The 13,069-nt window shown below is 35.4% G+C and overlaps 1 protein-coding gene across 2 annotated transcripts; it reads left to right on the top strand.

Annotated features, from left to right (window-relative positions):
- The first annotated feature begins 2,636 nt into the window (after nucleotides 1–2,636).
- comta (catechol-O-methyltransferase a) lies at nucleotides 2,637–12,389 on the top strand. 2 transcript variants are annotated; one of them, XM_048210497.1, is made up of 6 exons: nucleotides 2,637–2,767; nucleotides 6,879–7,050; nucleotides 8,034–8,151; nucleotides 10,467–10,660; nucleotides 11,405–11,536; nucleotides 11,823–12,389. In XM_048210497.1, exons 1-6 carry the CDS (start codon nucleotides 2,652–2,654, stop codon nucleotides 12,000–12,002), a joined length of 912 nt encoding a protein of 303 aa, XP_048066454.1. In that variant the 5' UTR covers nucleotides 2,637–2,651; the 3' UTR covers nucleotides 12,003–12,389. The 2 variants fall into 2 exon arrangements, with proteins under 2 accessions (XP_048066454.1, XP_048066455.1); XM_048210498.1 differs by lacking the exon at nucleotides 2,637–2,767 and adding an exon at nucleotides 2,778–2,932.
- The last annotated feature ends 680 nt before the right edge of the window (nucleotides 12,390–13,069 follow it).

Consider the following 13,069-nt stretch of genomic DNA (forward strand, 5'->3'; position numbering starts at 1 on the left):
AATTTAAAAGCACTGTATGTGGGCGCAGTAGCTGAACCATGTCACCAGGCCAGCATCTAACAGGATTACATGAAAATGTCAAGTATAAATACACACAATAAATGAGCAGTTGATATTTAGCCTATATACTGTAAGTTTATACTTTTTATTACAAGTATCCAGTATGCATTTGGGAAAAAAAAGGAATACAAAGCGTTTTGTTTTTCAACAGCCATGCTCAGGTGCCCTTAATGATGTGTAACACTAGCCATCGGCAAGGGCACACATGTATGTTCAACCTTGTCTTAATTACTTTAAGAAAGCACTTTTGAAAATGCCTCTTTTGGCCACCAGTAGCCACTGTTCAGCCAGGTCAGGTGACTTCAGTACTATGTCATGTTTATTATTACTTGAAGATGACCACATATGATTGTGCTTTAATTATAAATAAGGATGTTATTAAGGTCTCATTTATGCTGGTGAACAATAATGCAGATAAGAGGAGTTAAGTGATGGTAAACCTAAAAGGCAAACCTATTTAATGTGCTGCATTCATTAGCACAGTCACATTTCAAGTGCTTAACATGTTGCGAGCGACACCATTATGCAGCATTAGAGGTTCAGAGAACCACAACAAAGAACAACAGAACGCCGGAGCTCTGGTGTACCTGTGTATGTGATGCACAAACTGTTTGTGTGTGTGGATGATTTAGATTGGGAATGACATGTTAGGAGAATACATTCGGATCTGTAACCTCTCTCTCTCTCCTTCTTTCTTCTTCTCTTTCTCTCTGTATCCTAATGTAGAGCTCATGTTTGTATGAATCTCTGGTTTTACCACACAGATAGAAAATGAACATGAATTTATCATGTGAATGTTTACATGTGATTTTTATGTGGGTTTAAAGCATTGTGTGGGATTTTTATGTCAGTTTAAAGGAGAAAGAAGGAGAGAGAGAGAGAGAGGTTACAGATCCCAATGTATTCTCCTAACATGTCATTCCCAATCTAAATCATCCACACACACAAACAGTTTGTGCATCACATACACAGGTACACCAGAGCTCCGGCGTTCTGTTGTTCTTTTTAAGTTTATGAGATTTGTAAATTATTGCATTCCTTTTTTATTCACAATTTGTACAGTGTCCCAACTTTTTTGGAATCGGGTTTGTATTTATATATATATAATTTAACAAAGTCTTTCTCTCTACCTCTCCTCTCCCACTTCTGTTTGCTCTTTCTAATCTGTTCTGCGTCAATAAATATATGATCTATATTACACACAAACACATATGTATATGTAATTTTTTTTTTTAAACAATGTATTGATGTTGTGCTACTGTAATGGAAATCACAACATGGGCTCAGGAATACTTCCAGAAAACATTGTCGGTGAACACAATCCACCGTGCCATTCGCCGTTGCCGGCTAAAACTCTATAGGTCAAAAAAGAAGCCATATCTAAACATGATCCAGAAGCGCAGGCGTTTTCTCTGGGCCAAGGCTCATTTAAAATGGACTGTGGCAAAGTGGAAAACTGTTCTGTGGTCAGACGAAACAAAATTTGAAGTTTTTTTTGGAAAACTGGGACGCCATGTCATCCGGACTAAAGAGGACAAGGACAACCCAAGTTGTTATCAGCGCTCAGTTCAGAAGCCTGCATCTCTGATGGTATGGGGTTGCATGAGTGCGTGTGGCATGGGCAACTTACACATCTGGAAAGGCACCATCAATGCTGAAAGGTAAATCCAAGTTCTAGAACAACATATGCTCCCATCCAGACGTCATCTCTTTCAGGGAAGACCTTGCATTTTCCAACATGACAATGCCAGACCACATACTGCATCAATTACAACATCATGGCTGCATAGAAGAAGGATCCGGGTACTGAAATGGCCAGCCTGCAGTCCAGATCTTACACCCATAGAAAACATTTGCCGCATCATAAAGAGGAAGATGCGACAAAGAAGACCTAAGACAGCTGAGCAACTAGAAGCCTGTATTAGACAAGAATAGGACAACATTCCTATTCCTAAACTTGAGCAACTTGTCTCCTCAGTCCCCAGACGTTTGCAGACTGTTATAAAAAGACGAGGGGATGCCACACAGTGGTAAACATGGCCTTGTCCCAACTTTTTTGAGATGTGTTGATGCCATGAAATTTAAAATCAACTTTTTTTTCCCTTGAAATGATACATTTTCTCAGTTTAAACATTTGATATGTAATTTATGTTGTATTCTGAATAAATTATTGAAATTTGAAACTTCCACATCATTGCATTCTGTTTTTATTCACAATTTGTACAGTGTCCCAACTTTTTTGGAATCAGGTTTGTATATATATGCATTCAGAAGATATATGTATGTATTTATTATCGCCCTGAATTAACTGTTCATGTGTTTTTGCATAAGATGTGTCAGGCTTTATAATAATGCACACTCCCTTTTATAATCCCATATGGTAAATGGTGAAGCTGAGGCCCCTCTTTTGTCATTATTATCCATGTGTCAGTGTGAAAGGGGAGGGTAGGAGAACAGAGAAGTGGAAAATAAAGGAGAGGGAGGCAGAAAGAAAGATTAGAGCATGATTGGCTAAAGGAGGATTAAAAACTCAGCCCGGTTGGCCGAGGCTCAGCTCCTTCTACCGTGTGTAACTGCGTGTCTGAGTATTTATGAGTGTTACATGCGTGTGTGTGCATGCATCAGTGTGTATCTCTCCCTCTCTCTCTAGCGTGACCATTGGCTGTATATCTCTTTCAACACATATCAAGGCAGACCAGCAGAACAGGTTAGAAAAGAGCAAACAGAAGTGGGAGGGGAGAGAGAGAGAAAGAGAGAGAGAGAGGCCAGCGAAAAAGACTTTGTCAGAGAAAGGCATAAAGGCATCGGAGGGAAAGGGAAGCTCATCTCTCTCTCTGTGTGTGTGTGTATGTGAAGACAGCTGCAAAAGGAAGTAAGATTATGGAAATGTTGTTTGGCACAATATTGCAACAGATTGTTCTTTGTTGCTGTAAATGCATGCTGTAAATATGTGAGTTATGTATTATGTGAGAATCATTTCTTGCAGTAACATGTCGTGTTTATGTAACTTTATGCATGATCCAGCTCAACCAATATTGTTCACACTTCAATATTTATTCATAAGCAAGATGGTGATTGAAATCTTGACACATCCCGCACACAGCATGCAAACGTGTTAATACGGTGCTTTCGTGTTAACAGCACACTTCATCTTACTAAAGTCTGGCTGCAATCTAGAAGTAAACAGAAGACTTAAATATTCATGTGGCCTAGTAATCAGAATCCAGTCTTGCTTAAAGTCTCTGGCAGGCCACGCGGTCGATAACACCTACTCTATCAGCACGTGTGGAGGAGGCTGTAAAACTAGCCGCTTAAGAAAGACACTTCTGTCTTTCGGTCTGTCTGGTTCTTTTAGAGTTTGTATTTTCAGCTGCAGGTCTGCACGGTGATACCATCTTTAATTAAAGCACGCTCTGACAGCACACAGGCTCCTACTGTCACCGCTGCGTGTGACTATGTGCCTCCAGTGGATCGTGCTTGGAGTTCTTTATGAGCGACTCATTGTGTCTGCACAGAAAAACGGAGCTGAAGTCCTTATTCTTCTGAGCTTTATTAATAGGAATGTATTAGGATCAGTGTCAGCAGTGCAATATCTCCTTTACATGTGGCAGTACGCTGCACATACTTCTCTGTACTCTTGAGGTTCTTTATAGGGATAGTTCATCCAAAAATGAAAAGTCTGTCAGCGTTTATCCACTCCTCATGTCATTCTAAACCTGTATAACTTTCTTTCTTTCTGTGGAGCACAAAGAAGATATTTTTAAAAATGTCAAAAAGTGTGTGTACAATGAAAATCGGTGGGGTCCAATGTTGTTTAGACCCTGTTCTTCAACATATTTTGGGTTTTACAAAAGAAATAAATTCATATACAGGTTTTGAAATGACATGAGGGTGAGTAAATGATGAGGAATTTGTATTTTGGGAGGACTATTCCTTTCATTTTTTTGTTGTAGGGTTCTTGAGTTGACTTTAAACATTTTTAATTTCATTGGAGATTAAAAAGTTCTCAGTGTTACATTATATACTACCATTCAAAAGTTTGGGGACAGTACTATTTTAAAAAAATATATTTTTATTCAGCCAGCATGCATTAAATTGATCAAAAATTACAGTATAATGTTACAAAGTATTTCTATTTAAAATAAATACTGTTCTATGTAACTTTCTATTCATCAAAGAATCCTGAAAAAAAAAAAAACTTTCCACAAAAATATTAAGCAGCACAAATGTTTTCAACATTGAGATTAGAAGGATCACGTGACACTGAAAATTCAGCTTTGCCAGGAATAAATTACATTTTTAAATATATTAAGACAGAAAACAGTTATATTATCAGGGTAAAGCCCAGGTTAAATTCGTTTTTTTTACAGTCGAACGCACAGCCTTGCAAATTATCATACTTCACTTGACTCGTACGCTTACACAGGCGTTCAACGCATGCGCAGTTTTGAGCAATCTCTCGCCACGAGTTACAGCCATAGACTGTAAAAAAAGACATGGGTTACAGCCCATGTAAATATATTTGTATGTATTATTCTCATGCAAGATTTGTACAAATAAGGGTACTTTCTAACCTCTTTGCATAATCTGTTGTCTATAGGCCTCCATTTTCGCTGTAGCTTTCATGCATTCCAGTCTGTTGTTTATGCAGTTTTTCTTTGACCACTTTGTGATTTGACGCCCCAGATCACGGTTTCCACCTTGTGGATAAACTAATTACTGCAAAAAAAAATTTAAAAAAAAAATGCGCATGTGCGACCTGCGCGTACAAGTACGTGCGGTTACAAAAATCCGGCGACGCGCGTACAGTACGCGCGTATGACGAAATTCGTATGGAAGGCCAAAAGGTTCAAAAATACGCTAATTTTAACATGTCAACACTGTACACTGACCCTCGCGTACGCATAAAAAGTGAAGTATACTTTGGGCTTAAGGGTTAACAGTAGGGTACAACGGGGCTAAAGGCACCTTCGATTTTATTTTCCTCTAAACCACTAGATGGCACAAAAACTTGCTGCAGCACTTTCCTAAACATTCGCTTTTCAAAATGCTCGTGCAAATCTGTCTGATCTTTGATGCGTTCGCGGGCAGCAACGCAAAGTTGATTTTGAGGTAGTTTGATCTAATATCTGATGTTTTTTAAAATGTTGTTGAAATGTTTAAGTATATTAAATGAAATGTTTATTATAATAAAATATTATTTATTGTTACTACTGTAAATCTATATTAATATTATGGGATCTCCTTCAATGCTTTCAGAATCTTTACTTTTTAAAGTAATTTTGTTTCTGTATTTTTAAAATATATTTTTATATTAACATAGGCCTATTTTAATGACAGTATATTTATTGAACACAAATTAGTTATTTTATTTATCAAAATAAACAGAAAATAGCACAAATTTTGCTAAAGTGATTCTTTTCAACCAGTATTAACCTAGACATGATTAAAAACATATTATTTTAGCTAAAGTATTTGTATGAATACTGTGTGCCTTTTACCCCACACGCGAGGTAAAATGCTCCCCTCAACACCTCATACATGTATAAGATTTTTTAAACAAAATTAACCACTTTTATGATTTATTTTCACATAAAATCTGTTGCTCCATCAATGTTCAATACAAACATATATATTTTTTCCGGCAATCATACACTTTGAGAGTAGTGAAAAGCACATTTTCTCTTAAGGTGTGCCTTTAGCCCTGTTGTACCTTAAATTTAGTGGGTGTTCAAACACGCACACACACACACACACAATTTTTTTGTAATCATCATTTTGCAAACCATTAAAAGGCATACTCTGTTCTTGTTAGTGGTAAATCAGCTGTGGGGATGAAGCTGTGTTAATTCATTTCCTTCCCCATGCTTGTGGCCAAATCTGCAGCAAAGACAAAGGAGCTTTCACTGTTTTCTAGGAGCACTGGATTGAAACAGGAGAGGGGATTGGAGAGTTTGGCATTCCACGCCAGTGAAAGTCAAATGTTTTTTAACCCTGCCCTGTCTTTTATTTCATGTAGCATGTATTTTTTTTAATGTGGCCAATCTGAATATTACTGATTATTAGTACTATCTTAAATGTTGTCTGTTAATGTTAATGTTGTAGGCATGCACATCATGTGATCTTGCATCATAATATTGCTGTGGGTATTTACACAGGTGTGGCTGTATGTAATAAATACACAAGATAATCAGTGACTTAGGTCCAAAGGTTTTGTTGCTTTTTGGACAAAGGTCAATGTTGAAATCACAGTGAGTTTGCAATTAGCTTCACAAAGCTTGATGTATTTCTCTCCAAATCAATACAAAACAATTATAAACAATAATAAATACAAATATTAAATCATTTTATAAAACATTTGCTGCTGCATATATAGACAGACATACATAAATCCTGTAGCAGATTTGGGCAGGTGGATCTGGGGGAGGTGGAGGATTTCAGAGGAACTCTGAACCAGACTATTTAAATGTTGAGCAGACATTCTCATTGGCTGCAGAATCAGTAGAGGCCAATCAGCTTGTGCCATCCATTATACTCAACTATAGGCTCTATTTTCTTTCAGTAAAACATAATTTCTTACTTTTGATTTGGCAGTGAAATTTAAAAACACAGAGACATGGCTTTGTAAATTTAGCCTTCACCTGTTTTTTTTTAAACACATTCCCCTGATTTACACTGATGCCATGTCTGTTTTTATGTAATCCTTTCTGACATTGCGTCTCATCCATTGTGAATCGTGGTGCTGTTAATGTCATATTTTTTTTTGTTGACCTTAATCATTTATTCTCTTTGTGAACCTCGGTCTCTCTCTCTCTCAGGATGCCGTTGAGTTTGTTGGCAGTGGCGGTGGTTTCAGCAGCTGTCCTGTACGTCCTCTATCGCTGGCTCATCCCTGCAGCTGTGCAGAACTGTAGCTGGCTGGCACTCCTCTGGCACGATGTTATCCTTCAGCGGGTCCTTAACATCACGACGGGATCATCACGACCTCAGGTGACCCTCGCTGTCATTCATACACATGTCACTTGCGGATGCAGAGATCAACCTGCTGTGTTTTTTACGATGTTTAAAGAGGCTGACAAAAAAAAACCATGGCATTACTATAATGTTTTGGACATGTTACCATAGAAAAACCATGTTTTTGGGCATGTATCATGGAAGTACTGTCTCGTACATAACAATGTTTTTGGTGAATTTAACAAATATTTAAAAAAAATATTATATGTTTTATCAAATGTTAAAAATGTATTAATATTAAAAAAATTACATTATTTATTTATGTTGGGTTTTGGGGGTCTATTTTTTATTTTATTTTTTTTGCACTGTGCCATATTTCATCACATTTTTCATTAGATATAAATTATAAACTTAATTGCATTCAAAATTTTTTTTAATGTATTTATCTTTCATTTTTATTTTTAATTAATTAATTTATTATTAAAAACAAGAAAATTAAGCCTTTTTTTTGCATTGTAGCATTATTTACATTGCAAATAAGAACATTTTTTCATTTTCAAAAATCTCACTTTAATCATAATGCATAAAAATACATTTTTATAGTAATATGAAAGAAATAATGATAAATTATTTAAATTGTAAAGTATTTATACATTATGGTGACATAATGTACTTGATTTAATTTATGATGATTTAAATCATAAAAATGTTTTCAAATTACTTTTATTATGTATTGCATTAATAAGAATCTAATGCATCATGTAAATACTATGGTATTCTTTGAAGTACTATATAAATACCATACATGAATATGGTGATCATTCAGTACCATTTATTAAAATACCACGGTATTACCTTCTGACATCTGTAGCATTTTTTTAAAGGAATGATGATTATAAAACCCTATAAAATGGATTCAAATAACCTTTTGAGTAATTCTTGTGTTTTTATTTTGGACGTATTGCTCTCTGGCTTTGCTCGAGAACACTGTTGATCATTGCTGATTTATATGAACACAGCGCATGCTGAAAGCCGTTCAGAAGAACGCCACAAAAGGAGACCCTAAGAGCGTCATCTCAGCCATCGACTACTACTGCAGGCACAAAGAATGGGCCATGAACGTGGGCGATGATAAAGGTAGCAGCCTGCTTTCTAATCCCTTACCTCCTTCTCTGCGCCCTTTCTAATTTCCTCACCATTTGCTTGATATTTTTTTCTTGTATTATCTCGCTCTCCTCCGCTCTTGAGTAAATGGCCTTGAGGCTGCTCACAGCCGGCTGTTCTGAATGAGAAGTGATGGCAGTCTCCTGTCTACTGGGTCAATATGCTCTCTGCATGACTGCACACACACACACACACGCACACTAGTTGCATGTACGCCTGTGCGCAGTGTGCAGCCATTGCATCTGACACGATCAACAACAGCAGTTTGGTGCACTGATGCATTATGGGACTGAGGGCGGATTCATTTCAGATGTGATCCAAGAATGTGTTGTAAATCTGTTTTACGCAATATACAAAGTTGCTATATTTTGATTGGTGATAGTTGTCAAACATTAGTGGAACATGTCCATAATTTGAATTTGAGGTGAATTGACTTCATAATTTCACTAAAGATCACCAAAACACAGAGGCATTGAAGGCAATGAGCAAAAACAGATTTTGTATTTAGTATTTTGTTTTTTTGTTCATATATCTAAAAATATAAAGATACATTTACTTGAGAAGCAAAATAATCAAAATGTATCAAAATTAAGTGAAATTATTCCAATGTTAGTTTAGTATTGAGATACTAAACTCTAAAAATGCTGGGTTAAAAACAAAGTTGGTTAAATATGAACAAACCCTGCGGTTGGGTTAAATGTTTGACCAACCTGTTAGGTGGTTTTATTTAACCCAACTATTGATTAAAAATTACTATATGGCTTGCTTAAAATGAATCCAAAAAAGTTTTAGTTATTTTTAGTTACTTTTAGCAGTACATCAAGTTAAACCAAATGGAAATGAGAAATGTTACCTTGGCAAGTTGGCTACTCCAAGTTTACTCTATTTTATTTCAAGAAATGACTTTTTTTTTAATGGTTTTAGTTTTAGATAACAGTAATAACCCTGCATGGTTTATGATTTAAACAAGAAAATTATCTGCCAATGGGGTAAAAAATAAAATTAAAGGGTTAGTTCACCCAAAAATGAAAATTCTGTCATTTATTACTTACCCTCATGCCGTTCCACACCCGTAAACCCGTAAAACCGTTCATCTTCGGAACACAAATTAAGATATTTTAGTTTAAATCCGATGGCTCCGTGAGACCTCCATAGGGAGCAATGACACTTACTCTCTCAAGATCCATAAAGGTACTAAAAACATATTTAAATCGGTTCATGTGAGTACAGTGGTTCAATATTAATATTATAAAGCGACGAGAATATTTTTGGAGCGCCAAAAAAACAACAAAATAACGACTTATTTAGTGATGGCCGATTTCAAAACACTGCTTCAGGAAGATTCGGAGCACAAATGAATCAGTGTGTCGAATCATGATTCAGATCGCGTGTCAAACTGCCAACGGCTGAAATCACGTGACTTTGGCGCTCCGAACAGCAGATTCGACACACTGATTCATCTGTGCTCCGAATCTTCCTGAAGCAATGTTCTGAAATCGGCCATCACTAAATAAGTCGTTATTTTGTTTTTTGGCACTCCAAAAATATTCTCGTTGCTTTATAATATTAATATTAAACAACTGTACTCACATGAACCGATTTAAATATGTTTTTAGCACCTTTATGGATCTTGAGAGAGTACGTTAAGTGTCATTGCTCCCTATGGAGACCTCACGGAGCCATCGGATTTCAACTAAAATATCTTAATTTGTGTTCCGAAGTAAGGTCTTACGGGTGTGGAACGGCATAAGGGTAAGTAATAAATGACAGAATTTTCATTTTTGGGTGAACTAACCCTTTAATTCAAAGGAAAAATGAGATCCCATCTTGTTTTAAGGAAAGACTCACTTATCTTTATCTAGTCATTTCATTTTTCAAGTAAATTTAACTTATATATGTTTAGACATTTGTACTGGAAAACTAGACAAAAACAATGTAAGAGAACCATTTTTTTTTTTACACTTAATGAAGGTTAGTTCTGAGTTTTAAGTTTAGTTTTAGTTCTGAGAAAAGCTTCTGCAATCTCTGCTGCTTGAATTGATATTTTGTTATCTAATGCAGTGATATTCACATTGTGAAGAACCTTTTTCTAAATACTTTTAGTGCCAGTGTATGACACCAAACAACGAACATCATCAGTATGTTATTGTCCCTCTCAGCAGCAACAATAGGCACTGATGAATAAATGCTGCTAATGGGGCAGAAAGGCCCTAATGATATTTCAACTACTCCATTAGCCATCTCAATTGGTCCGTTTTCTGTATTCAGTTCTGTGTGTCTCTCTGAAGGGCTCATACTGGATTCAGTGTTGACGGAGGTGAACCCCAGCACGGCTCTGGAGCTCGGCACGTACTGCGGATACTCCAGCGTTCGTATCGCTCGACTGCTGTCCCCCGACTCCAAACTCATTACCATCGAATTCAACCCAGCCTTTGCCGCCATTGCTCGTCAGATCATCGCCTACGCCGGCCTTCAGGACAAGGTGAGAAAAAAGAGCTGCTATGCATAGACTATATTTGGAATTGAATATTAGTGTGCTGCTTGTTGCATACTGTATACTGTATACTGTATACTGCTTACTATTTTCTAAATAGGTCTATACACACTGTATATAAACAGCAAAATACAACAATAAAATATGAAATTATAATATGCAACATTGTTGCCATATGACCTGTTTGCAATTTTGATTCAGCATGGCATCACATTATCAGTAACAACTTACAATAAGGTTCCATTTGTTAATATTATAATCTAGTGTTGAAAATACTAAAGCATGAGTTAATGTTAATTTTCATTATTCTAATACATTATTAAAATCAAAAGTTGTCTGTTAATATTATTTAATGGACCTGAGCTGACATGAACAATGAACAGTTGTATTTTTATCACCTAATTTTTACTCCAAAATTGTCTATAAAGTCAAGAAAGATTTTATGGGTATTACTTCTGGTTCATTCGTCACACTGGACATGGAAGGTCAAGTCATGCACATTGCATTGTGGATGAAGAAATTAAAATGTATTTTAGGATACTTTTCCACATTTATTTATTTATATCATTATTATTAAAAAAGCCAGTTTTGAATGAATTGAAGGCAGGAACCAGAACATTTTGTAATGCCAAACCAAACCAAGTGATTATTTTGTTGATACCAGTGACATTTCAAAGGACTAAAAATGTATTTCGAAGGCAACAAAGTTTTTGTTGTTCTGTTTTTTTAAAGGTTACTCTAGTGGAGGGAGCCTCTGGTGACTTAATCCCCAAAATGAAGGAGCGATTTGGAATAAAATCTTTTGATTTTGTGTTTTTGGACCACTGGAAAGATCGTTATGTTCCAGATACTAAACTTCTTGAGGTAAGAAGCCCAAAAAATTACACTGTTTACACTCTCAAAAATAAAGGTCCTTTATTAGCACATATGATTAACATCCATAGAAGTTTTCCACTGCACAAAAGGTTCTTCAGATTATTAAAATGTTCTTCACACCAAGAAAATGGTTCTATGAAGATCTGTTCACTTTCTTTAGGCAACCAAAAATGGTTCTTCTTTGACATCACTGCAGAAACCCCTTTTGGAAACTTTATTTTAATTATTCTAACGTAAGGAAAATTACAAATGTATTTATTTTATAACACTGTAGGACTGTGGTCTACTCAAAAAAGGCACTGTCCTGTTGGCTGACAACGTCATTTGTCCCGGAGCCCCGGAATATTTGCAATATGTGAGGAACAACCCACGCTATGAGAGCCGATACTACCCGTCAAACCTGGAGTACACCAAAGTAGAAGATGGCCTGGAGAAATCTGTCTTCTTAGGATGAGAAAGATCTCATTTTACACGCAGACGTACATGAATGGTTGTGTAATACAGGAGCGACATGCCAATTCCTCTAAAATAACCAATGTTTCTGTCTTGTGATGCCATGTCTTCTAGGAACCGACAAACTGATAATTTTGTCCTTAACAAAACTCGCTTGCAAAATTGTAGTGCTGTGACATGTCCTTATACACCATTTCTACTGAGCTACAGTTTAAGATACTTTACAATTCAACCTGCTGATATCTTTACAATTCTGCTGATATCTTGTACAATTTTGCAGGAGAGTAATTGTATTGTTTGATAAACCTATGAATTTATTGTATGAATTTTTTAAATATATTGAGATTGTATTAATACAACAAAATAAAATGAAAGTTGAGGTTCATTACTTAGGACTATTTGTATCTAAATACCATATTGGTGGTGGTTGAGGAGATTCCCCCTTCAATATGTAAAGCGCTTTGAGTGTCCAGAAAAGCACTAAATAAATTTAAGGATTACTATTATTATTTATTATATTATTATTATTAAAATAGTATTAATAGTGCTGTCAAACAATCACATCCAAAATAAAAGTTTGTTTACATAATATACCTGTGTGTACTGTGTAAATTTATTTAATATTTACATGTATACTTATATAAATATATTTTTGTTAAATATACATGCATACTGTGTACATTTATATATTATATATTATATACATAATAAATATACACAGTACACACACATTTTGTAAACACAAACTTTTATTTTGGATGTGATTAATCGGGATTAATTGTTTAACAGCCCTAAATATTAATAACTGATTTAAGCCCTAGAAACTCACCCAATGAAATTTTATGTTAAAATGACTTAAAAGTAATTAAAGAATTATTTTAGCAAATTTTGAAAACATGTACAAGATGGAATTAGAGTACAATTTCATGAACGAACTAGGGCGATTAATCGTTTGCAAAATAAAAGTCTGTGTTTATGTAATATATGTGTGTGTTCTGTGTATAATAATTATGTATATATAAATACATGCACATACATGTATATATTTAAGAAAATAATTATATTTAA

This window comes from Megalobrama amblycephala, linkage group LG12, assembly GCF_018812025.1.
Source record: "Megalobrama amblycephala isolate DHTTF-2021 linkage group LG12, ASM1881202v1, whole genome shotgun sequence".
Lineage (NCBI taxonomy): Eukaryota > Metazoa > Chordata > Actinopteri > Cypriniformes > Xenocyprididae > Megalobrama > Megalobrama amblycephala.

Excerpts from the sequence above, each read along its gene's own strand:
- comta (XM_048210497.1), top strand. The coding sequence starts at position 2,652 with ATGAGTGTTACATGCGTGTGTGTGCATGCATCAGTGTGTATCTCTCCC. Across the intron at positions 2,768-6,878 it reads AAGGCAGACCAGCAGAACAG|GATGCCGTTGAGTTTGTTGG; the intron begins GTTAGAAAAGAG and ends TCTCTCTCTCAG. Across the intron at positions 10,661-11,404 it reads ACGCCGGCCTTCAGGACAAG|GTTACTCTAGTGGAGGGAGC; the intron begins GTGAGAAAAAAG and ends GTTTTTTTAAAG.